Source organism: Atractosteus spatula, chromosome 8, assembly GCF_055471065.1.
Source record: "Atractosteus spatula isolate fAtrSpa1 chromosome 8, fAtrSpa1.hap1, whole genome shotgun sequence".
NCBI classification, from domain to species: domain Eukaryota; kingdom Metazoa; phylum Chordata; class Actinopteri; order Semionotiformes; family Lepisosteidae; genus Atractosteus; species Atractosteus spatula.
Window position 1 is genome coordinate 39,462,657 of NC_142713.1, and position 27,013 is coordinate 39,489,669.

A 27,013-nucleotide genomic window follows, 5' to 3' on the forward strand; every position below is an offset into this window, starting at 1 on the left:
TTAAAGTGAGGATGTATAAAACAAATATCTACTTAGGATTATTGATAAACTGTTAGTTAAAACTCCTATCTACCTGAAGCAGGAGGTGTAGGGTCTACTCTTGTGAAATAAGACAGTAACCCAGTGAACAGGTCCATAATAAACAGTACAGCCCTCTCCCCAAGCTACATGCCTCCCGTGCCCCTCTGACAGGCAAGCCTGCGCTCTGACCTCTGGGCTGTGTGTGTTGCAGGCGGTGGAAGAGGAGGATCGGCACCAGTTGTCCAGTGGGGTGTACACCACTGCTGAGGCCCGGCCCAACGCCTACATCCCCCAGGAGGACGCCCTGCCCCTGCCCCGCCCCTACGGAGCCCTGGCCCCCTTCAAGCCCAGCGAGCCCGGCACCAACATGAGACACATCCGCAAGCCGGTGCCGAAGCCCATCGAAATCTAGCACGCTGGAGCGATAACCCAGTAGGCACCACAGCGAGCACGGCCACTCCTTTACACGCAGTGTGGAGTAAATCAGAATCTGGAATCATGTTTCACAGAAAAAAAAGGGTTTATTAAAAATAGTTATATGCGCAAGAGTAAAATACCACTTTTTGTCATTGTTTTTTTTATGAAACTCTTGGAAAACTCTTTTAAAAGGAAGAAACTTGTGTGATATACACCTAAATTTCACAGCTTGTGTGCAGTTACAGTTTACAACAGCAATAAGCAATTTACTTTATTAGTCTGGCATATGGCCAATAATGTAAATTATGGCAGAAAGTTTAAGGAGCCTCTATTTACTGGCCTTGACCCAAATTTTTCCTGAAATATTTTTTTTAATTTCCTCTGGGGTGGCCAGGGATTGCTCTAAGTTCTTATTAAGTCGGATACTTCTCACGCTGATGCTTCCTGAAAGAGTCCCATGGGCAGCACTTCAGTGGTTTGAATATGAAGAGATTTGCACATGAAATTCAAGACATTCACAGATCAGCCACTACAATGCAATAATGTTAACTACAACCATTGACCTGATCAATAGCTAGAAATAGAAAAGGCATGTTTGTCCCAAATGCAAAGTACACTATTTTTACAGCAGTCAACACAGGCAATGCAACAAAAATACCAGATCCTTGAGAAAGTGTAGATGCTGAGCAGGAAAACCTTAAGGAGATGGTGGAGCTCAACAAATTTGTTTGACATCAACTATCCCAGTAATGTACCTTAACTGTAATACAATAGTACCAATAATAATAATTGTATTTCTTGATTTCACACTTAGAATTGCCAATTAATTTTTTTATTTCCCCACCTAATTTGAAATCAACCACAAAATATATATTTCCATCTCGGCTTTCAGCAAGAACACTTGCACACAGCAGGAAAGAGGAAGTGCAGATGAGCTCTCCTGAACCTCCCACCCATCGGGAACTGTAGGCGCTCAGGGTGTCACAGAGAAAACCCTGGCTGACTAATCTCAAGCCCAGCAAACTGAGCAGCCTGGGTCAATAGTGCATCCCTGTTTGGGAATCACCAAGGCTCAAACACCTGCACCTTTGGGATTTTATGTAATAATGCCAAAGTTACTCATACACTGAATATTGGTTTGGCTAATTCCTTTCAATCGAATTAGTGTTTTTACAGCATTTCCTTACATCCCCGGTCCAGTAAAAAAAGTTGTGATCAAAAGCACAGTGTCTGTTTTTTTATTATGCTGTTGCTCTTTTGTATCTGGTGTGAACAGGGCTTCAATCAAAGAATCAAAAATATCATTCAGAAGCTCATTGTGATAAAGCAATGTAGTGGAATAAATTTCAGGCATCACGTAACAATGATTTTTGTTACACCTTAAAACAGCACTGTAAACAATTCTTCCAAAAGATTATTGTATTGACAAATACATTTTTATAAACTGATGGTGTCCTTTTTGTGTCTTTGTTAGCTACCTGTGAGGAAAAAATATCCCTTTTCTAATCCTTTTAGTTACAAGATTACTCTGATTTGCACTTTTTATTATACAGATTGTACAAATTTTAACTTCCTTAAATCTCGCAGCACGCAACATTTAAATATACAGGCACGAATTTAAAGCATCTCAAAAAAGTTTCTGTCAAGTGACTTTGGAACTATTTCCTTTTTCAGAGAAATCCAGTTACAAAATACCTTATTACAATAAGTAGGAAGTTAATATATTGTCAGTATTGCTAAAAAAAACAAGCATCTGTTATTCATTTTGGCTCACAACATTAATAAACATTCTGTATTACTGAACCCTCCAGGTTCATTATAATAAAGAATAATGATATATAAAAAGATTTTGCTGGATTTACCCTCCTGTGCTGGCTCTGCTACTGGGAACCTGTTCAAAATCCATAACAAAGCAATATTGGGATACTTTCTAGCAGGACGCATTCCTTACTGCACCAACAACTGTGTCCTATGTGGATGGACGAATGGTTGGTGTACTCCCCGCCTTCGGTCTTCATACTGACTGCATCCACCCTCCTGAGCCCTTTGCCTCAATTATGTCTCCTCAAACCCCAGCAGAACTGAAGTCTGTTTCAGAGCTATTTCCTCAACAAACTTTGCATCCACATTCTCTTGCTCTTCAAAAGGGTTCAATGCTGCAAAACAATTAAGGAGGAAGAAAGGAATGAAAAGGCACCATATGTGCAAAGGGTTTAATATTCAAAGGGGAAGACGATAATGGAATTTTAAAACGAGCTTTAAGCCATATCATAGGAAATGCTTTTGTTTCTTCTGTACTGTAGCACAAGAAGGATTACAAGAGAGGAACAGGATATGAGGCCGGTCCTGCTCCTTTGGTTACAAGTAGCTTAATGCAAGAGATTCATAAAGCTGTGACCATTTCAATCCTGTTGAACAGTCCCTGGAGAGAAGATCTGCACGAGCACGTGGTGAGAATTACCACTCATCTGTCTATAATCTGTCTGCCTCCAAGAGGGGTGCTGGGAATAAATTAGCAACAGCAACTACAGAGCCCCTTGGTAACATCTCGTCAACATCAACTCAATTAGAAAACGTGGAAATTTCAACAACGGCCTCATGGCACACGTTAGACTTAGAAGAAGCTGGATACATACCTTTGTCCTCTACGTCTGACAATGTTTTGGTTAAGTAGTTGAGGGGCAGGAACTCTGTCTGGAAAAAAGTGTGGTCTCTCTGCCTTAGGGAAGAGCCCTGAAAAATGACAGAATAATGAGACGAACGTGCAAGGCAAGAGCTGGAGAATGATGTGGCTATGGTCTAGCAAGGGGTTTTCAACCAAGGGTCCAGAGAGCAGATGTGGTGAGTTTGTTCAAACAGTACTTATGGAGAACCTGGTTACCCGAAGTTCTACTGATAGCATTGCTTTTATGTTTTACATTTAAATTTTACCTAGACACGTACTGTACTTGAAAATCCATGGTTTAAGGTTTGGAAAATGGAAATTATTCTGGAAGTCTGGAAAGTACAGTATATACTTTATTTTGCAGATGATTAAAATCTAAGCTCTTGTATTTTGAAGCCAACATAAAAGTGCTGAGGGATAAACATCTGTAAGTTGGACCTCTTTAATATATTATTAATCTTATTTATGCTTATTTATGTTTGCTTCTAAAAGTATAATGAATAGACTAGAAATAATAACAACCCTTATGGTGTCTCATAAAGAGATTTTATTGGCGTACTCGATACGGACTAGACAACCTCTGTCATTCGTTGCTCTCTTTCATGGTGAGAAATGGGCTTGCCTGTAGGCTGGAGACAATTGCTCTGACAACCTGCTGAGGAATGTATTTCTCTCGATGTCTCGAGTGTCCCCACACTGCCTCCAGAGGCCTAACCCAGTATTAACACTCCAGATCCCGCTGCTCTGTTACAAGGAGGTTTCTCTGGCAACTGGAAGAGAGGAGGGTTCCTGGGTGACAGAACCCCAAGCCTGCTGGTCACGGGGTGGCAGTGTGGCCTTCCCTCTGCAGGGATCAGCCAATCGCATGCTGCCACATCGGGCATCCTGGTGACAATGGGCCAGTGGCATGACCCAGGCTCGAAGCAGTGCACCCTGCTCACCCTGCACTAGGGCAAGTGTCTGCAGTGATTGAGTCAGCCCCTTATGCCTATTATTGCTTTAAATGAATGGGACTCCCTGAACTCCAGTAGACTATGCCAACATAGACAAACACTTCAACACACTTCAAACACGTCTTTAAAGAAAATCGTTAGAATTGCACAGCTCTGCAAGACAGAACAGTTACCTGCTTCTTCCCAAGTTTTTCAAACAGATTCCTGACATAGTTCCTGGCTATGCAGGCTGAGCTGATGGGATGATCCCAAAGCTGATAGATCTTCTGGTCCAGAGACTGAAAGGATGAAAGGAACCATACATTAAACACATAGTTACTGGGTTTACGTCTTGTCAGCTGTTGCACATCCCTACAGGATTCAAGCAACCCTGAAGGACGCTGAGTCATGAACAGCAGAGTTTCTAAACTGTTTGCACAAACAATGCATGCTTAGGGTAAGAGTGACGTAAAAAGATTGTGCCATTACCTTAGTATACTTTGAAATCCTCCATTTATTGGAAAAACAGACTAGCATGACCCAAATCTTCATGCTAATTCACTTCTTTGCACACTACATCAGTATTGCTGCTTGCTCATATGAAACACATCATTTTTCATGAAAGCCATTTTGTGCCTTTAAACATACAAGGTTGGTCTTAGTTTTTAAGAAACACTAATGAACACTGAATAGTTTGTTTGCCTCCAGGGGAATATATTTATTATTTTATCATATCCAACATATTACTGTATAAATAAATGTACTTTTCAGCATATCTTATAACAGTCACTTTAGTTTGTATCTGCATGTTTGTCTTTAGTATCAGAGCAGAGGGTATACAGGTGTTTTATTACTGTATAGGTGTTTTTTGCTGTTTGTTTGTATTTTAATTATAAAATCCATGCTTGTGAGAGAGAGCAACAAAATAAAAGTAGTGTTGTTAAACATTTTGTCAGTGGTATGTTAGTAAGCCTGAGTTTAGTACTGTTGTTTTAAAGTGTTGAATTTCATGCAAAAACTGACTTTGTTTCCATTCTATACTGATTACAAATCCCTCTGCCTGATTCAGTGACAAGTTCTAATTGAGTTCTGACGCACAAGTTCAAAAGACTTTTATCTGGAAATTTCTAAAAAAAAACAAAGAGGGAACTTTGTAAAAGTTAAATTACATGCATGTGACTAAAGGCGAATTTGGAGGGAATTAACCGTGATTGTGTCTTTATTCTACCTACTCGATTTCCTTGCTTGACTGAAAATGAGATTTCAGTCTGCTGCTGGAGCCAAGAAGAAGAAAAACAAAGAATACATGGGCCAGACATTATCGCATTCTCCAATACTCAAGTACAACAGAAATTACTGGACATTTACAAAATATAACTGAACTTCTCAGAATGTGGCCCATTTAAGAGATTTGAGTTAATAAAGGGACAATTCCCTTGCGTCTCGAGTTAAAGACCATTGACTTACCTCTGGAAGTCGCTTCATGATGCTAAACTTCATCTGTTCATTTTTGTCACTGTTGTCAAGATCTAAAAAGAAAGAATTGAATATGAATCCCTGATTTCTGATTTCCTTCCTATATTCTAACTATTCACGTTCACCCTTTCCTTCCAAATCAATAAAAAGAATGGTGCTGTACTCATTTTTATAATTTCACACCAATTTAGGACACACACATTTCCTTTACACTATATGCATTTTGCCAGCCACCCAATTGAGACAGTATGACAGTGCAAGAGTAACACCTTTCAATGTGCATCTTATTCCAAGCCGCTGGGTTTCTGCACTCGACTCAGGCTTGTTGCTTCAATGGCTTTGTTGAATTTAATCAACGAGTGCATTCAGCCTGAAGAATATTTTTTGCTGTTTGACAGTTTCATTCAAATCTGAATCTGCATTAACAGAACTCGGTGCGCTGAGTGAGTTATAGAAGCGATGTTGCCCAGTTCTGAAAGCTAGACGGTGTGAAATTCTGCTACTGCAGAGGGTCTGGTCTTTTGGCATGGCAGAAATATCCTCTGTGTATGAGTAACTCGGCGCGTGCTTAGAGCCCACCAGTGGTCAGCATCAGTTCCCAACAGTGGCAGAAAGAGCTGCACTCATCACACCTGCACATCTTTAATTGACCAACAGTGAGAATTGTTTAGAAAACCGTAGAACAGCAACAGTGTTGAAACTATCGAAATTAAAAAAAAGGAGTCCAGAGAGCAGAAAAATCACCACTTGGGTCTGCTTAAGAGCTTGGTCAGCGTGAAACCCAGAAGACACCAAGACCAGGACAGAGAAATAGTGACCAAAAGTCTATTCATATGAGGCAGATCAGAGCTTCTACATACACCCGCTCCAACAAATAAACCTGCTCTAAAATCCTACAAAACGGTAATTAATATTACTCAGGCAGTGCTGGATATATTTGTTTCCATCATTGGCTAAAGAGAAAAAATTGTTACTTTTTTAAAACAAAAGAAAAATACAAAACAATTAAAAAAATGTTTTTTAACAAAAATGTTTTTGTTTAGTAAGGATATATGTAAAAAAAAGAAGAGAAAAACTTTCATACTATGATGGTTTCAGTTCTTCTGATGGTTTTCTCAACACCTGCTCCCACAGATAAGACAAAACTAGTGTGGACTAATAAAGTCAAATGACTTCACTGGAAAGAGGTTTTTCCTTTGTAGGCTATTATATTTGCAAGAAAAATCCTCTCCTTCCATTGATCATCTAAATGCCTGACCACTGAATCCTTCTTTTCAATGTGATCTGTACAGGACGTGACGTCTGAGCAGATTGCTTCTGTACGACTTTCTCTTCAGTCTCTTCCAGTTTGTGACTGTGCAACGGCTTGAGCACATCTGGCGTACGATCTTTGTTTCACTAGGAATGACAACAGCCCAGAATGAAGCACACTGAAAGGTTTATGAGTGTTGTAGTTACTCATAACAGTTTTAGAGTGTTGTAGTTACAGTAACTTTGGCTTGAGCTGCTGACAAGGCCATAGGATGAGGAGGCTGGGACCCCCATGCAGGGTGGGGAGTGACCAAGGAGCAGCTGCAGAGGTGGAGATGGGGTGGAGGAGAGATTACACAAAGCATTTATCATTTTTTTATGCGAGGAAATGATGCCAGGAATGATTAGAAGTTGCTGACAGTTGAGGTTGATTGAAATTGGCTGTTCTCATACCCCCCAAACTTTCATTAATCTGTTAAACTCTAATAGTTCTGGAAGAAAAAAAATCTGATTTTTATGTTGTTTGAACATACGCTAAATAAACTGGTAGTATCGTCTCACCCTTCATAAACGATCAGAAGGCAAACAATGTCAAGTGTAATTGTTAAATGGGCTGTGCAATTAAAAAATAGAGCAGCACACCCCTAGACCCAGGAAGTGCATTTTCTCCCAACTCTTTTCCCAATTTACCATGATGATACTGAGAACTGGATGAACTTGGTTAAGATAAAAGTTCAAAAGCTGCATTTCTACCAACACAGTAAGGTGCATGAGAGACAAGGATGAATGTGGTGTTGCTGATCTTTCTCAGACCGGTTATTAAATCTCAGTAACAAAATAAATTAATTCATGGTATTGCAAAATTTTACAAATTCCCCAATTAAATGAAAAAATTGTGAACTTAGTGAAAGTGCTGTATTGTCACCATGTTATCGAGTGTGCAAGAATTGTAAGGTGGCCCTTCCTGCTCACTAGTCACTGCCATGACTAATGTAATGTGATGTACTAGCAAATAAGTACAGGTTGTGCAGCAGACATTTCACCACAGAAATGTTCCAACATGATCTGCATGCAGACTTAACAAGTAGTGTTTGTCGACAAAACCATCTCAAAGCCAAGAGCACTATTTCTCCTGGATTAAAAGAGGTATTCACAAGTCTGCATGTTTAGAATATAATAGAGCCACACAAGTCTCTGGACGTTTTGCTGCCTCATTCTGAATCGCACTTTGTGGTGCTGCACATACTGTACCTGGGAATTTAATCTCTTTTGTGACGTAAATTGGAGGTTTTACATGTTAGAGAGTACACCCTTCTTTCATTGTGATTTGAAATGCATTCATCAATGCCGATTCTGTCTAACCCTAAAATAGCATTACAGCTCCCCTTTAAACCCTGCTTGTGCTGTGTGTGTGGAGCTGGTGCAGTAACAGAGATAGGGGCTGACTCCACTTTGACCCTGGTGCACGGGCGGCGTCGAGGCCAGAGGACAGTCTGTGATAATGCAGCTGCTTTGGAGATTTAGAAAACACACATTCTTGACAGCCCTATTGCCTCATGTTCCACTGAAGAGCAGGAGTTGCTAAACACCTCCTACGTTGTGATTCACGCTAATTGATTATACTGACAACTCTATTGTCTGCCACTGGCCTTATGTAAGGTGTTTGTCTTCAAACAACAATGGCTTTTATGTGGCCCACAGGATTACTGGACAATCGCGGATTGAAAAAGGAAACGCCTACCAACACCCAGTGAACTCTGAAATTTAAAAGGAATGTCAGTTTGAGGTAGTGATGAGAAAAACATGGAAAAACAGCACATCGGCTAATCCATGTCAAACCTGCACAGAGAATGTACACGACACCATACCAGTGGTTCTAAATGAAGAGTGTTGCTAATCCCCTCTGTCACAAATGCACTCAGGGTGGACATTTTTATACTTGATGTTTGTGGTACTTTTCCTCACTTGTTTTGTGCTCCCATTTTTGTATTTAATACAGTATATGTAGTACTTTGTGCATGATGTTAGTTGGATGTAAGGGACTAGAACGAGCTACCCAGCCATGTTGCTGCAGCCGGTATCCGTAGATCAATTATGCTTGATAATAGCAATTAAATGGGCAGGATAAGTCGCATTCCCAACTCATTTTCGTAACCTTTCTTATGTTGTGTCTTGTGCACTTTGTTGATTTTGTTTTAAAAGTAATAAAAGAATGACAAAAAAGGAAATATATGGAGCAGGGCAGCACAGTTATGCCACCTAAAATAAATGTAACTACAATACGGCACACTTGTGCTGACAAACACAGTTCCTGAAATGCAGTAAAATCCACAAGACAATTCTACGGTTTTTAATGTGTTACAGATGAACAGTAATTAACAAAATGTTTATTTCTGAGGTACTTCCCTCAGTGGGTTTAGAAGAATCTCACTGCGTTTTGAACAAAACATTTCTTCACATATAAACGCACCACACAGTCACATTCTGTTTATTACACAGCTGAGAACAGCGGGCATTTAATACTGTCAATTAGATGAGCCACTTATTATAGGAAAGTTTTGCGGAAAACAGAACACATTCATCCTGCCATATCACTTATTTTTTCCTACATTTTATTTTTTTTCTAACATCAGGCAGCAATTGTGCCCTTTGTGCAGAGTTATGAAATGTCAGAGGACAGGACAGTATGTAGAGAGAAAATTAGAGAAGGTCAAAAAATCCATTCCTGTTTCTCCTCCTCTTTAGACACAAACCCCAATGTATTCCAGTACAATGCAGCTGTACAATTGCACCAATACAGATGAAGGGTCTTACTTTGTTCTAGAACATTCCCTGCGGGGAAAGCCATAAAGATATAGTTTTTAGGAACTAAAAATGATTTCAGTGTTTCCACGAAGCCCAGAGATTTCTATAACCTCCCTCCAAGATTCGAAAGAGTTCCTTTTTTAGTTTGAAGGGCTGCTCAAATAACGTCTGAGGACACTGGAGTTTAGGAACTTCAAATAAGAGACTTTATTTAAAACACAACTGGGGTTTAATTTCACATTAATGTGGGAGGACCATGAGAAAGGATTACAGTTCATAAGGGGCAGAGATCCAGGCCTTAGGTGAACTCCAAATCCACAGTACAGCCTCTAAGAATCTCAGAGTTTTTTTTACAGGTTTTCAATATACTGTATCATCAGGAAAGCATCATCCTGAAGTCTGTGTCCACAGTCTGCATAGTTCATGAAGCTTCTCTCAACTTTCGACCCCAAGTATTGTATCAATTATTCTGCCAGGAACAGTGCATTTTCCATCCAGTGGGGGGGGGGGGTGTGTGTGGAATTTGTCATTTGAAAAAAGGAGCCGAGAAGGTTGACAAATGTCAAAACGAAAACCTCCTGCCAGCCCTAACTTCACCAGCTCCATGCAGTAAGTGTCTCACCTTCCTGCGAGCGGTTTGGGATTTTCTCTCCTCTGGTGTGGGAATTCTGTTGTGGAAGTTTGTGTGAGAAGCAGCGGTACTGTACCTTTCAACAGCCGGGTGACGAAGGGCTCCGTGAGCTGCAGGATGCCATGGTCAATGTACTGCAGGAAGGTGTGCTGAGGTAGGCAGCGCATTCCCAGCACAGTCAGCAGGGAATTAAATCCTACAAGCGCAAGAGAAACCTTAAACAGTGCTTCCCATTTACTACATGTTTTTTTACTTCAGAAAAAGGAAACAAATACTAGATATGGTCTAAGCTAAAATTACCTAGTACTCTGTCACAATCTTAGCAGGACAAGCATGACAATTTTTTAACTCGTTCCGAAGCGTCAGTGGAGCATGAGAGTTTGTTTCATCCTGTCTACATTGAAATTATTCTAGGCCTACATTGGTGCATTCTGGGGCAGCACCATTTTTGTCATAATGGTAAAGAAATTCCCATTAACAGTAAAGCAGCCATGTTAGAAACAGTGACCATATAAATAAGGCCATGCTTCCAAAGAAAGTCAGTCCTATAAGCATGTAATTGTAACACAGCATGACTTATCAGTCAAGACCCTTCAAGTCAGTTTTGTCTGTGTCATTCTAACTGTGTCAAGTTTTGTGTTTGACAGAATCAGCTTGGTGAGCCAGTTCTTTGATTATTTATGTCACTCAATAGGAAGTGCTCTTGAGTTATAAATTATGTTCAGATGTATTCAAAATGAAAAAAGGGGATGCTTCAGGAATTCCAACAGCTGTCCTAATACCTCAAACTAGGCCGAATGTTCAGTTTTGGATTTAGAGTCACTGCAATGTTATTCCAGCCTTTTTGGTCATCTGTGACCATTACGGGGACTCTGATCATAATAAAAAAATGTTTTTCAAGTCAGTCCACCTGGCTAAGTATCAATTCCAGCTGTAAAAAAACTTAGAAGAAGTTTAGAAGAAGAAGCAGCAGTCTCCGGTATTTGTGTCTTAAAGATACCACACTTTATCTCTGAACTAATCAATGGATCAAATAATCAATAACTGCTTAATAAGTCTACAAATCATCTCAGATATGTTGCCAGAAGATGCTTTTCCTGCACAGGACCAATTTGCCAGAAATATCACAGAGAGATGGTGTCTCTTTCACACCTCACAGCAGAAACGAGGACACAAACCGAGACTCTTCCACAGACACCCAGATTACACACTCTGCCCTCGCGCCAAGCGTCTAGGGATGACAAACATCCAAAAATACATTTTTTCTAAAATTCCCACAATAACTTCCATGGTTTCAGGCTAGAAACACATAAAAACATTTTCGCAATGATAAAAAATGAGGAGGAAGGTGTTTCCATGGACAGAAATTACACAATTTTCCACACATCAGACTTTTTATATTTTCATGCTTTAGAGTTATTTTTTATTCTTTTCACTATTCTGGAATTTCAATTTTTTCTAAATGCATCCCTCGCCAACAGCACCACAAGCCTGCTCGTACCTAGGGAGTCCACTGGAGTCACTTTGTTGCTGAGGGTTGTGGGAGCCCTAACTGACTAGTCCCACCCTCTTCTCGGTGCAGTTCAGCCAATACACTTGGGGAAGCCCAGTCACAGTCAACTAGTGACATTGTCCAGGCTTGAACCCGAGACACGTGAAAGTGTCGGCTAGTGGCATGAATGAGTATTGAACCTGCGACGCCTGGACCAGTCAGTAAGTGACGTGAATGATGCTGAAACTCTACAGCCTCTCTTATGTCCTGAGGAAGACAAAAGTGACAAGGGAAAGAAATCCAAGTGGAGGAAGGGGGGGGGGGGGGGTTACGACTGGACTCCCATCTCCTGTGCTGATGAGGACAGGGTTAACCTGCACATTTCACACATACGCGTCACACAAGCAAAGAACCACTTACCAGGAGGCAGAGGCAGACACTGACTCTTGGCTGCTTCCAAAATCCGGCTCATCAGGTGGAACACAGCCCACTCAGAAGAGCTGCCCCGCTCTTTGCTAGGGCAGTGAAAGAGAATGGAAAATCAAAGTGTCAGATGGAGCACTAAATTCCAGATTGTTGTTGGCCTCCCCCGCAGAGACCGGGACTAATCACCCACACAAGTGAACTAAATAGAAAGAAAGGACCCTCAAAATATAATAAATAAACAACGCTCTACTTTGTGTGCGTTAACATCTGCTCGATCCAGTACTTTTTGTACTCTTGTTTCGATAAACCACACAACGAGATGCTTCTGTAAAGCAAAGTGAGCACTGATCCACCATACCGTGAGCACTGTTAACTGCAGCAGAGTGGAAAGTCAAGTACACTGACAAGAGATTTTCAGTAAGCATAATATTTTAAATGAAAGCTTAAAATAATTTCTTTTCAGCCACATCGTACAGCTTTTTTCCAACACCTAAAGTTGACCTCTGTACAGTATGTAGTAAAACATTCCAAAATATATTACTATTATAATACATTTTTCTATTCCCCTATTAAAAGGGTAGTGTAGTGCAGTAAGTCTTTGGACTCATGACTGACAGGTTGTGGGTTCGAGTCCCTGCTGCAGACCCTGCTCTTGTGCCCTTGGAGGTACTCTACCCCAGTTGCTCCAGTCCTCCCAGCTGTAGAAGAGCAGACCAGTATCGCTAAAGGGAAATTCTTGTAAAAAACAGTGTCCTATTTGGGCAGGAGAGACTTAACTTGCTGACTAGTCCACTTAACAATAGAGAAACCAAGAATAGTTCTGGCCTGATGAGCCTCTGTGGCTTGGGTATGGACTTTTTCTATCTACCAACAAACAATGGAAATCAATCATCTTGCCAATAACTGTAACTTTGTTTCTCAGATGTACTTTATTAAGCAAGAGTAACAATTACTTACACAGAAAGGACATTTGAGCTCAGGTTATACTTTATCCATACAGTCTCCAGAATGTGTCGGGTTAGTTCCAGCTAGAAAAAGGAGAAACAGATCAAGTTCCCTCAAAATCCTTCAAGTCCACTCATTCACTCACACAGTAGAGGTGTAGGAAGATTCTACCAAGCCTAAATAGCAATGCTTTGTTAGAATGCAAGTCCAGAATTTAATCTTTTACTGGATTTTCAGCTTTTCAAAAGGACTATTTTTTTTGGCAAAACCTATGCTAAGAAGTTTTTCCATCATATATTCATCTGAGGGCAGCACAGTCTAACATCTGCAAGGCGTTTTTATACTCTCCCTGTGTTTGAGTGGGTTTCCACCGTCAGTCCAAACACATGTGGATAGATCAATCGGTCCTGGTGGGTGTCTGTGCCCTGTGCTACACTGGCGGCCTATCTAGGGCGTATCCTGCCTTGCACCATTGCTTCCTGGGATAGGCTCCAGCCTAATCTGAACCTGAATTGGATAAACGGTAATTGAAAGTGACGCAATGTTGCAATATTTATTTGAGTACGCAAATATGATATTGTTTAACTGTGTTTTAGTCAAAGCGTATATACTGTAATAGTGTCGCAGTAATAGGAAATTCCAAACTGGAGACTTTGTGGGTTAGAAAGTTGCTCAAAATATCTCAAGTTCAAAAAAACCCTTACTTGGGGTGGGGAACATTATGGCAGGGAAACTTCAATTATAAAAAGGAAAACAGACTGTCAGCCCCTAACAGGTAGAATTTTAGCAATCAGCAATGTAACACTGGTGGTAAAGACTGCCCGTCAGACAGGATAAAAATCATCTCTGGGGAAGAGCTCTAGACGTGAGAGACAAGTGCAGCTCTGCCACTGCCAGATTTTAAACACGACCATTCACATGAAGCCCCTGCTATGAACCCACACCGCATGACCCCCCAGACAGAGCAGAATCCAGCTACACCAACAGACCAGGCCCCTCGAACCCAGGTTCATAGCAGAATCCTCCACTGAGCAGAATGTACAAATGTGAAATGACACAATCAAAAATCCTTTCTTAAACAAGGTATTTGGGACATGAGCCCAGTGTTCTGGTTTTAGAGATTGATCATAAAGATATAACAATGGTCCCTCAACACATCAGCTGATGTTGCTTAGAAAATAAGTAAATAACCAGATGGATAAAATAATTTTACAGATGAGGGCTTTCTGTCTAGTATCAGTGGGATGGGAACAATGCACTTGGGATAATTATAATCCAATCTGCTCTTGCGAAAAGCTGTGGGACTCCCGTGCTTATATGCAAGTGCAAATATTTCTCTTTGTTGATGTACACAGAAAAGGCCACCACAGAAAAGTCATTGACACTAATTAAAGTAGCGACTCTGAATATGAATCTCCGGCCTGTCTTCGGTATGATTGCGACCTATGTGTGATTTCCAATTCACACCCAAGCTTGTCCAGAGCTGGAGAAGGAGGCTGCTGACTTGTGCAGAATGACAATGGGGAATTCCACACCTGGGATAGAAAATGAAAAACTACATGTTTGTAAATAAAAGCTGCAAAGTACAAAAAAAGTTTTAAAACTTTAGAGGAAACCACACAACGTCATAACTACAAAATGCTGGCATCATATGTACACGTGAAAAATAGTTCTGGGTGTAGTCGTTTCCTTAAAGCACTGTACTTAATCATGCACCGCATTGAAGGGAATCACATCACAGTCTGTTTGCATTGTTTTTCTTGACACATACGGACATTACCAAAGAGAAGAAATTATGTGAACATCTGGGAACAACTACATTTCAGCCTAAAAAAAGCAGCCTTGCAGTCACAAAAAGCAGGCTCAGTACTTCACTAGAAAAAAAAAAGATTCAGAAAAACAAATTCCACATGCTGCAATATTTTCAGACTGGCCATATAACACTGTGAGACTTCGCAAGTAGCTCATCCATTAAAAGCATCTAGCTAGTGAGCGTTAAAACCCCAGAAAACTGTAAATATTTTTGTGTAAATTAAAACTGAATTTTACAATTAACATATTTAATAACTTATAACAAAACCTACTTTAAATAGTAATATTCTGTTATTCACTTATAATATAAATTTATTTCTTTACCTATAATATGTACATTCCTACTGTACTCACCTTCACCTCATAATTCACCTTATACCTTTTCCTATGATGAAGCTAGCTATAGTTTTTTTTGCATTTAGCTATGATCATAAAAGAGGGAGATTGTTTTGTCTATTTCCAATTATTTTGTCTGTCACGTTTTCCAATCAGATTGTTTGAGCGGTCAATGCTCTGTGGTCAACACATAGCTGCTGTCAGGGTTTGACTGGAGGACTTGGTTCATATCATTCAGAGTATATACTGTAAACCCACTTGTGCCTCAGGCAAGAGAAGAAGGACTATAGCCAAAGGGCCCTTGCTGCAGGCCTGGGGGAGACTCCATGTGCACCTTTTCTGCTCTACAGGCAAAATAACATAACAATAACATCCCATCCTGCCACTAAATGCTTTTATTTGAACATTTTCAGTCTACTACTAATTTTTAGTTGAGCCTTCAGTAAAAAAAACATTTGTTTATTCTGGCTTGGGCCACTGTCTTCTCTTTCGAATCTAGAGAAAAGAAATGAACCTTAAAAAGAGGAAAGTATACTAACGAGTTCATTTTCTTTTTTTCTTCAAAAGTTCTCCTTACAAAATGGAAACCGCTGGTCCAAATCTGGGCTGTGCCGAGAAGGCCCTTGTTACAATACTGCATGGGGATGCACCATCAGGCCTGGGCGAGTACCAGCCAGGGGATATTCATATTCCGCAGAGACGCAGGGCTGCGTTTCTATTTTCTACAACAATGACTTCAATGGGTTCGCAGGACCATTCAGCTGTCCCCTGGCTAGAATGTTTTCCCCTTGCTGTTTGAAAGTAGTGTCTGGCCTGCCTGACGAGCATGCAAGAGTTCCTTCAGATAAGTCTGGTGAAGTCTGGTAATATTAGGAGGCAAACCTGAAAGGCACAAATCATTTCGTGGGGATGCTAAAGACTGCTTTTCAACTCGCAACAACTTAGAACACAAAATTAAAAAAGAGCAACCCAGAACAAATGTTGGTTGATTTAGTTTTGCATTGGAAATGGTACACTAAAACGTGCAGGCGACAGCTAACACTGCACATCCTGTTGTACTCACACTTCTTGAAAACAGGAAGTTAAACTTTCACAGATATTTCCATTTCAAGTGATATCCTGTAACTGGGTGTGACAAGAATTAAAATTTAATACTAGGAAACCTTGCTTAATCGTATCCCTTGGAAACGCGTGACAGCTATTTGTATTATTATTAACCCACATCACAGCATGTGATGGGACAGGGATCTCCTTAGGTTGAGATACTTGGAAAAAGTAATCACTATGAGAGAAAAACGTCTACTGAAAAACAAATGAGTAAACAAAATAACCCTCTGTGAGAAGACAGTAGATTCAGACAAGATGGAGACTCTTGTCTTAACTGCGTTCCCGAAAATGCTGTGGGGAATGACCTGCCACCCTAAGTCACCTGACCAAATGGTGTAACACAATTGGTCAGATGACAGTATAAAATTAGGAAGAGGAGGATTCCAATGCCAGTCTACATCTGCGAACTAGAGACAGAGGGCAGGAGAGAGAAGAAGAAACTAACTAAATAATGGAGCAAACAACTGCTGAACATTTGTGTGAAACATTTCTGAAAGGAGTCTCAGGGGCAGGCTTAATGTCTGGAGCCATTAAGCATCTTAGCTTCCCAGCTGAGCTCACAGAAAGGGCTCATAAAGAAATCAAGTTAAAAGCTCAAAGAGGAGCTAAGGCTTGTGTTTTGGTTATTTTGTTGCATTCTGTAAATAAAAGACCACTTCCACTGAACTAATGGCTGCTTTGCTCTGTTTCACCAAGAGCCTATCAGCATTCCTGTTTATCCAATTGCTGCCACCGTGTGACATACATGTGAGAGGACCATGACATGAAAGGCTGTCCAGCAGTCATGCAAACAACCAGATAACAAATTTAAATGGTAATACCACAACACGAAACGGGCTGCTTTAATACCACAGGAATAAATACTTGAATACCTCAGGCATTTCCAGTTAGCAATATGGATTTTAAACTTCATCGTCTTGCACTGTACTGTATATCGTGAACAAATAAGCCAGGTTAGGTTACTGACCCAATTCTGTTCAATGTCACCATTTGAGCTTAACTGAGTACTTTTCAAATATTAAGATATATCATATCTGGAAAAAGACTAGGCTGACTTGCATACACAGGAAAAACTGTTTCCAGGAAAACATTTCGTCACAATTGTTCCAGAAACCTTATTAGAAAATGATTTCAGGAAACACTGATCCAATAGTAAGGGATCGTTCCAGCTGTTCAAACATGAAGTTAAATGCTGTCATACTAAAAGAGACAGCACTGATGGCTACACTTCAGCCTTGAGGAGCTCACAGAGCTGTGCAAACAAGGGGGAGCTACAATCACTGAACCACAATGGCCTAAATGGGTCATTTAGATTCTGCGAGTCAAAAACAAATTGCAGACATCTTTGTAAAATTATTTGTAGTTACTTAATTTACAAACACAGAATTGTTTTCAGTTGCAGAGTTCTAAACAAATTCCATCTTCAAAAAGTGACATGATCAACAACTCACACGCTGGCGAGTTATACCTGATGGGCCAGAAACGAAACCTTTATGGAAAATGCTGTTTCAGAAAGCTTGTTTTACTCCACGAAACACCTTGTTTCTGGAGACGCAGGAGCAGGTGGAATGCGTAATGACACACGGTTTCCGCAAACGTTTCCCTAGGCATCCTGTTGTTCAGTTCTGACCCAGAGTATATCCAGAAAAAACTGTGCGAGTCAGAGGCCCAAGTTTGGCCAATAACACCTTCCTTTCTTACTTCTGCTGCTTCAAAGCAGATCAAGTGGATGTTATGTACTAGCAAGAGGGGAAATGTATAATTGTGGTTTTCAAATGAAAGTGCATACGAAAAGATTCAGTTGTGCAATACACACCACTTGTGCCACGTAATTAACAACCAGCATGTCGATCCTCTTCTTTCCTAGACGATTTAAATGTCTGTTGATATGATCTCTTAGCTTGTCCACCATCTGAGTGAAAAGAACAGGTTATCAAAACAATACACGACATAACTGGTCTCCTCCTCAAGGTGTGGTGATATTACTTATTATTTACTTACTTTTACAAAACCCAATTCTGACAGACAGGTAAAGCAGCATAAAAGAGAAACCCTATCTGGTAAATCACAATATACTGTAGAAAAACTACAGTACAGTTTATGCAGTAATGTACACCAGACACAGCTGTGCTAATTTCTTTTTTTTAAGAAAAAAAGTTTTATCCAGCACACATGTAAATCCTGATCCCTTAAACATCATGAAACACAACTGTGTACCCGAGCATTAACCATTCGTGCCACATTACATGATTTCTGGAGGATTCCGCATTCTCTGTGACTGTAACGTACTGTAGCTCCACTGGATGACTTACCAGGCCTATCAGCGCCCTCTGCTGGAAATCCTCCTCCTGGAAGAGAGGAACCACCCTCTTATCTGAAAAGCAAGCAGAGAAGATCACGAATGTGGGACAGCACCTCTCACAGACCCTGTTAACTGAAACTTCTTTGAGCAAGTGTTTTAGTCACAGCAGAGCTCAGGAGTCACGGGGTGCTCCGATTCAACTTTCACCACGACAGCAAAGAGAACGCTGCCGAGCAGGGTGAAGACCAGCGTGCCCCGAAGCCACAGGGGTGAGTGAGCACGAAGCGGCACGTACGAAAAAACTGATCCTGATGCCTTCTGGCCTGAGAACGAGCCGCTGGATCCAGGATGAGGGTCTTGAAGGCACCGCGAAGAGGAGGTGCCTCCAGTTCCTACCTGACATGATCAAGAACGCTCCTTGTCTTTGCTTCATGATTAGCAAAACTAACTAATTAGCCTAACTTAACACAGTAAATGTGCAAAAACATTCACAAGCACCACCAGGCAGTGCGCTGCATCCCCAAGCAGAAGGTAAAACTGAAAAGAGGAGATACATTTTCCACTTTCCACTCCTATTGCGTTTTACACAGAAACTGCAAGACAGTAAACCTCAACATGTGACAGTCTATGTGAACATTCAAATACAGACCTTACATAGCTTGTCAAATATCTGTGAGCAGCCACATATTCAAAAACAAGCACTTGTCCAGGTAACTGGCTTAGATGAGTGCCCACCAGACCTTTATGGCCGATCGTTTTCAACAAAATAATGTTTATCATGCCGTGGTAGCAGTATTCAAAAGAATATCTCATGCAAAACAAGTTATAGTACCTGCCTAATAGTATGTTCACCCACACCCACCTTCCAACACATTGGCCAGTGGAAATCAAATCAACTATCAAGTCTAAGCTTCTTCCTTGTGTGGGTGCTGGAAAGCTGCTTCAGAAACCAACCAATCCCTTGAACAATCTTAATGGGCGTGTTAATGATCAATATTAATCTAATTACCGACTGGCACCGGAGCCGTGGTAGCTCAGACGTCAAGCTCCTGACTGGAAGGTCCTGGGCTCAATCCCAGGTAGGGGCAAGTGATGTAGCTTGCTCTTATTCCTTCCAGAGGGCTCCCAGGTCCACCCAGCCTGCTTTCCAAATGAGTACCAGGGGTTAATCTTTCTGGGGGTAATAGGCCGGCTGGAATGTGATGCTGACCACATCACCTCCACCTCCAGTGTTGGATGGTTGAGAAAAATAGTGACCCTTGCCCTCCATTCCCCAAGGGCCTTTATGGCCTGAAAAGGAGACCTAACCTAACCGACTGGCACCAGGAGGACAATAACCGAGTCATGCCAGATCCCAGGAATAACCCCCCCAAGAGGCCAGGGAAATGGACAATTTTAAATGACTCGCATGTTGGGTCTCTGAGAAGGTACAGTATGTTCATCTAATGTATCCTTACCCAAGTGCCAGGTGTCCACAATAGACAAAACCCTAAAAGAAGGAGGAAAACAAAGAAAAAAAAAATATTATTTCAGAACGCAACAACAACATTCTCTCATTGCGTGGGCATTTTCCAGCTAGGCACAGACATTCCTGACCGTGGATTCCAGAGCCATGCCAAGGAGCTGAGCATAACAGATTCCGAAAAACACGGGGCACCTGGCAAGACTTGTTTTGCAAATTAAAACGGTCCAAATAATTTCTAGATATGTTACCTCTCTCAAAATGCTAGAGCTGGGTGCACTTTTCTTACCCAGGAAACTGAGAACTGCTGTCAGCCCTTGTGAGCGCAAGGAAACAGGAGTTTTTATTAAACTGACAGAAAAAAATGAAGCCACAGTAATTATCTAAAGATTCTGAATGATACCATCATTTAATTGCTAAAAGAATAACACTTCTTACTTGTTTTTCAATTCATTCTGAGCATCATTTTAAGTGACTGCATGTTTATAAGCCAGACAGAGTTACTTAGATTAGAACACAAGAGTCTGTACAAGACGACAAATCGCTGTTTTTGTCCTCCATACACAACCTACAACATGAACACTGTGTTCTGCACATGGCCTGTTCCACCTACTTCTTGGTGTTCTCTTGAATGTTTCGCAAGTAGCTGGTAGGCTTCTTTTCATCAGAATTCTGAAAAAAAATACACATTCAATACACAACAAAGCATTTATTTAGTCTTTCAGGCTCTCTGCTTAGCAAACTCTATTAATGCATTCCTTCTCCTCTGCTAAGAAGCACTGCATATTTTTTTGAATTTGACCACATTTTTCTTTCCATTATCATCTCTGCTCTGACTGTTCTATGTTCCCAAAATATGTTTGCAGTACAGAGAACCTGGTTTTACTGTTTCATTATTGTTATTATTATTAGGATGATTATTAATATTTCTACTACATTGTAATCAAACAGGCTTTTTTCACAGAGCACGTGTGATCATAAATGTTCATTCTGTAAAAGGAGTGTGAAAAAAATGCAAAAAATATTTTGGATATAGGTCAAGAATTAAACACATAGCACCCTATTTTTCCTGTCAAAGTACATCCATCATCAGTCTGAAAATTCTGCTTAACTATGCAGCACGCTTGAGTTAATGTACTGTAACTACAGTTGTGACACTTAAAAGAGCATATAAATTACAATTTTGTCATTACATTATTTTGTATTAAAATGTTATTAAATAACTGAATATGTTTTGGTGGTTCCAAATCTGAGGGAAAAATGGGGTGTGATTCCTATTTCTAAAACAAATGACAAAAGTTCTTCAAGAAAGAGAGGAAGTGTGCACAGTCATTCACATCATTGACAAGAATCCCTCAGCACGCAAAAAGAACAGAGTCACATAAAACATACAAGGGAAGCAAAAAAAAGAAGTGATCCATCCTTTCAAGAGAAGCAGGAGCACTGTGGACTAGACTGTTTCCCTTGGTGACAATCAAAAATAACACACCCAGTTTCTCCACACAACAGACTGAAAAATAAATTCAGCATCTACATCCAGTAGCTTCAATCTTTTGCCATTTTTATTCTTACCATTTCAGCCCACAGCCTGTTCCAGTCTCTGGTGATCAGAGCGGGTTTGTATCGCGGATTTGGGACAGCTTCGAAGTACTTGATAGAGTCTATATTGCAGTGCAGTTCTTCCCAATACCCTTTGAGATTTTTCACCTGTAATGCCAAAACGTGTCAAAGCAGTTTAGATAAAGCATACGTGTGAAATTCTTGCAGACTGTATTGCAGAGTGAGGAACTTAATTGTTATCATATGCGAATGGAGTAAGAAGACACAAACTCAAATGAGCCTTAGACTGAAAATTGCCTGCAGTTTTAAGTCTCAAGTTTGCCATTTACCGCCCCATGATATCTGCTGCCATCTACTGGTCAGGAGTGTATATCTCCCCTCCCACACCACAGCATTTCCTAATCAGTCCCTGGCCTTCAGCTTTGCATTCTCCTACTCAAAACTGAGTTTCTACAGTCATTTGCTCAGATAGTTTCCAGCTTAGCTGAATATTCCAGCTCAATGGAACATTTTCCCCACTTTACAATGTTTTTAGGAGCAGAACATACAGTGCAAATAAGTTGCTGTGTGAAGGATCTGACCTTTCCCCTGAAGACTGGCTCCAAGAGAAGTTCTGTGCTGCAGGTCACTCCAGGGACTCCCTTTAGAGAGACAGACATCTGGTTACCCTCCAGCAGTGCTGTGTGACAGTACACATCTCAAGGTTGCTGGCGAAGACGCCGGATGTACAGTAGCATTACGCTGAAGAACGGCCTGATGGCTGTCTCAGCAACACTTAATGAATGAAGCAGGCCTCACCTCTTCCCAGTGTGAGAGCGATGAATATGGAAGAACTCTATCCAGAATGAAAGACTGCTGGCGACTTCTTCTATACAATGATGCTGCATTTGCAGTGAAAGGAAAAAAGAATATCAATATCTCCCTCTTCCCACATCAACATAATGCTAATGAATATATGCTCCCCCCCCCCCAAGAAGATGATACTTACCTAGAATAAATTCTTGAATTTGATCAAAGGAGTCAAAGCTCATCACATTTTCACATAACCAGTGTATAATCTGGAACAGAAAAGCCATGTTACACCGTAGCCTTTACTCATAAAATAACCAATCTGGGTTCTGTTATTTAGCTTTAAATGCAAAGTAAAAACAGTGTGGTGAGAGCTAGACTTGTTTCATAACATTGGCTGCTCATTTTATTTTTTCAAAGCTCACAATGGTCATCACTTCATAGAAAAACGCTGAACTCCAATGAGGGACTTCACAATAAGGAAAACAAATTCTCTTCCACCTCAACTGACAGACAACAGTTTTCTATCAAACCATCTTTCATGACGAAGGGAAGATCCATTTTGTTCCTTTTCTTCATTTACCATATTTTAGCTTACACTGCACTGAGACGTGGAATCTATTTTGACTTCACCTACTGTAATTCTAGATCTAAAAAGGCTCAAAATAAATCCACAGACGACAGGAACATGGTGAAGGGGGAAAAAAAAGCGCATTTAATTTGACTACGCAAGAGGAAGGCTCCACAAACACATACAGTAGAATGAAGTTCAGGTCATTGCTACTGTGTCTCACCTGCAGTTCTACGTCTGTCTCTGGTGTGAGGTAAGTGACAGCACAGTGCAGAGCTGCCAACCTGTGGCAATCCAGTCTGCTTTTACACAGGAACTCCAGCAGGAGCAAACTGGATATAGTTGCTTTAAACAAGGTCCCTGACTGCACCTCTAGCAACATAGCTTCAGGCAGAGAAAGGATTGTGCTGCCGGGGCCTAATGAGCCTAGCCTGGCATCTTCACCTGGAACAGAGAGAGGTCAGAGAAGCTGGGAGCTATGCTCTAATGCTCAAAAGATGTTGCATACATTCAGGCAGACCCTGTAGACGACACACCTTCCTGCCCACTGGGGCCCACACTCTGGACTCGCAATGAACCTCATCTGAGAGACAGAATCTTCTGGCACTTTCTCGTACTGTTGCTTTTCCTTCCCTAATAAGGTGACGCACCCACCCACATTCTCATAGCAGAGTGAGCTGCCGTGGCCAAAACCGCCACTGCTAAAGACTTGACAGATAGCCAGGATTAAACAGAACTGCTGAAAAGCCCCAGTCAGACAGGTGTCTTTAAATATTTTGCAAATTGGGTGATACACTGTGAAACACCGTGAAACAAAAATATTGAATTCCAACAAAAAGAAGCAGAGTAACTGGAACTACAAAATTGTTTGACGGTTAGGCTGCTTTCTTACAGCCCTAGGTTCCTGGGTTTCACACTGCCCTGGTTTGTCCTCATCTCATATGTTGTCCCTGTGTTTACATGTTTTTTTTGGAGAGCTCCAGCCTCCTCTCACCTTCCAGAAGCATGCGGGCTACATTTATTGGTGGCTCCAGGTTGAAGGAAAAAAAAAACACCTCTTCTAAGAAGGTGACAGCTCTCTAAAAGGTCCTTCAGTCTTACCTGTCAGGAAGAGGCTGTGGCAAAGCAAGTCAGGCTGCCTTATGTTGATGAAGTGCAGGAAGTGACCAGGCAGACATACAGCTATATAGTAATCTGTGAAGAAAATACTGTATAATGTAAGCTAGCACATCCTGCTTTTCCTTATTCAGAGATCAGTATAATCAGTACATTAAGCATTTGCGGGAAAGATAACCTGCAAAATAATATCTGACTTGTTTCATTTTCAATGGGATACTTAAAGATGTGCTACATCCCATTGTAATAAAGTATATTTTAGCCCATTATTATGACACGTACACTTTAAACTGTTTAACCTTTAGTACATTTTGAAATAAAGGTTTTGTTTCTATTGAGGACTACTTGCTATACATGTTTATCATGAATCCATATGGGCTGTTCGCTCAGCTGTTCAGAAGTAGCCTTCAATAATGCGAAATTTGGCTTGAAAGTGATTCTTACTTAAATTTGACCACTAAATACAAAGGATATTCTACTGATAGAGTTACTACAGACTGGGCATCGGTGTGCTTTTTTCAATAATCACTTAATCATTTAGAAGCCTTATGGTCCTATTCGATATTACTCATCGCACTGCAATATTGTTCGGCTCTAATAGCAAGTGCACTGACCATCAGTTTCAGAAACAATATTGGCTATTTTCCGCACAGTTTATTTCACCTCAGTGCACATGAGGGAACTGTTCTGGCAATGTCTCTCATGCAGGCACTGACTGCTGTGCTACTGGTTTATGAGATGTGAGATTGCTGGTTTAAATTATGTGAAAAGCAGAAAACTGAATTAAAATGAACTAAGCAGAGCACAAAGGAGCAAAAACGTAGCCCTCTTGGGGCAAAGTTGAAAGAAAACTGATGACATTGCAGGCAAGTTTCAAAAACTCCCAAAGCTCCTTTTTATCCATAGCCTAGGAACATCACTGAATGAAGTGTGAATGTGTTTTTAAGTACAGCACTCTCTTAGCACTGCTTGTCAGTGCTAACTCGCCACAGCACTCCTTGTCCTGGCTATTATCTGTAATTACTCCAAATACACCTGCAGGAGATCAGAATATCTGTCTGTGACAGAAGCAAGCCAGAGTGCACTCAGTGCAGGTTGTCATGCATCTTGTTAATATTTCTGCTTAAGGCAAGAAGCAATAAAAAACCATTCGCAAGCTCTTAGCCATTTGTAGATGGCCAGTGCCATTTGTAATCGCTCCCCTGCTTGTCTGTGTGCAGTGCTCCACTGTGATCGCATGCAATTCACTTAATATTTAGGAATTCAATTAATATTCCTGTGCACTATAGCCTGATACAGCTCTGCCCATCAGCCTTCCACCACTGCCAATTGGAATCAAGGCACACAAGCTGAAACTGAATGTATCTGTGCAGAGCGTGTCTGTTAAGAGGCTGACACTCAGATGAGCGCCATCTAAGTGGACTGCAGTTTGTTCCAGAGCACTGGACCACTCACCCAGGCTAATGAAAACCAGGTCTGTCCTTTCTGGAGGTGCAGCTCTTTCCACTGCAACTCTGTAGGTCTTACTGCACCCTACAAGGTAAAAGGTTCCTTGAAATTTAAAATGCACTAGTGAAGTGGCTTCTTGCACTTTGAAATCTTTAACTCAATTTTCATATGGATATGTGTTATTCAAATACAGTACACATAAAAGGTTCTGTTCTGCTTTTCTTTCTCAGAAGAATGAGGCCAACACATATTTTTAGATGGAGTTCTGGGTAGATGTTTTTCCCCAACAGGACATAAAGCTACTCCTCCTTTCCCACACACCTTTTCCTGTGCCCGGTACTGATGCATTCAGAACAGCAAGCAAATGGAAATCAGTCCAAACCGAATTAGGATGTGAGTCAAATGAATTCTTCTCTGCCTGTTGCCCCTGTCTAGCATGAACAAACATCTTTTGAAAACCTCAGATACTTTGCAAGAAATCAATCTGCTCTTTTTAATTACATTTTTTTCCCTCTTCCTGGTTGTATGAACGACATGTGGCGTTCAAAGGCCAGTGCCAGCCTACTGCATGGCAATACAGTGAATCATGAAGCTTACCTCTATGTACAAAAGCAATAGTGTATGTGACGTCCTCCCCAGCGCACACCGGCTGGCAGTAGCACACACACATGCTTCCTAAATTAGACAAGAAAATGAGAAGCAGCAGTTCTTCCATGGTTCGGAACGAGATCTTAAGTTCTTTTCAAATAATTAAAGCCTTTATTAATCAAGCTGAGAAGATGCAGAAGGTCATTTCAACAGGCAATTCTTCAGACAAAGAGAATTAATCAAAATGTCATCCTATTAAACTGACCATTCTAATTCCCTCAGGACTGATGTGCTCCAATGAAGATCCACTTCTTTGTAGGAGGTGTAAAAACGTACTGGTAGCTAGAAAGAAAATGGGCTACATCGGCACATGCTGAACTACATCAATTTTTCTCCCTTCCAATTTAATTCGAAAATGTTCACTAACTCTACTTGTTTTCGCTCTGGAAGCTACATGTGCATGAAAAATTAAATTTGTAACCTTGATATATAATTTTTGACAAAAATAACTTGTCAGTGCTTTGCCGTTGTACAGTGCAGCAGCGAGATGACGGGTCGAGACCTAAGCGCAAGGCTTCGAGGATCTTCAGCAGATTCCGGAGAGACGAGAAGGAATAGAGAGAGAAAAACAAGCACAGACAGGCTTAGGTTTGGGGGTAGCGAAGGCTGCAGTTGCCGTGTGTGGAGAAGAAGGAGGAAAGCCAGAGGAGGGGAGCTGTGTGGAGAGAAGGCCGGAGAGAGTCCACCGGGGATATACAGGCAGTGGGACTAGCGGAGGGCTGAGTTTCAGAAGTGCTGGCGAAAGGGATACTTAGAAAATTACGAGTCCCTGCTGGATCAGTGCTTGCTTGATAGTTAAG

General features: G+C 41.0%; 2 protein-coding genes across 4 annotated transcripts in view; one reads left to right on the forward strand and one right to left on the reverse strand.

The window, feature by feature from the left end:
- The window catches only part of ccdc146 (coiled-coil domain containing 146), a 44,417-nt gene extending 43,839 nt beyond the window's left edge, over positions 1–578 (forward strand). Inside the window, exon 18 of the mRNA XM_088923791.1 lies at positions 233–578. Coding sequence (XP_088779917.1) covers positions 233–433 — 201 coding nt within the window. The 3' untranslated portion in view covers positions 434–578. The remainder of the gene's footprint in view (positions 1–232) is intronic.
- The window catches only part of gsap (gamma-secretase activating protein), a 34,642-nt gene continuing 8,151 nt past the window's right edge, over positions 523–27,013 (reverse strand). The window contains exons 13-31 of one of the 3 annotated variants that reach the window (XM_088923788.1): positions 26,163–26,240; positions 25,572–25,649; positions 24,102–24,194; positions 23,224–23,444; positions 22,629–22,698; positions 22,439–22,521; positions 22,222–22,281; positions 21,653–21,787; positions 20,694–20,752; positions 20,076–20,107; positions 18,629–18,690; positions 18,133–18,228; positions 13,074–13,144; positions 12,111–12,205; positions 10,275–10,394; positions 5,503–5,564; positions 4,230–4,334; positions 3,075–3,171; positions 523–2,594 (exon numbers count right to left, since the gene is read on the reverse strand). In XM_088923788.1, the coding sequence (XP_088779914.1) occupies positions 2,494–2,594; positions 3,075–3,171; positions 4,230–4,334; positions 5,503–5,564; positions 10,275–10,394; positions 12,111–12,205; positions 13,074–13,144; positions 18,133–18,228; positions 18,629–18,690; positions 20,076–20,107; positions 20,694–20,752; positions 21,653–21,787; positions 22,222–22,281; positions 22,439–22,521; positions 22,629–22,698; positions 23,224–23,444; positions 24,102–24,194; positions 25,572–25,649; positions 26,163–26,240 (1,718 nt within the window). In that variant the 3' untranslated portion in view covers positions 523–2,493. Of the gene's footprint in view, positions 2,595–3,074; positions 3,172–4,229; positions 4,335–5,502; positions 5,565–10,274; positions 10,395–12,110; positions 12,206–13,073; positions 13,145–14,367; positions 14,597–18,132; positions 18,229–18,628; positions 18,691–20,075; positions 20,108–20,693; positions 20,753–21,652; positions 21,788–22,221; positions 22,282–22,438; positions 22,522–22,628; positions 22,699–23,223; positions 23,445–24,101; positions 24,195–25,571; positions 25,650–26,162; positions 26,241–27,013 lie in introns of those variants that run through there. The other 2 variants (XM_088923789.1, XM_088923790.1) reach the window with 2 other exon arrangements.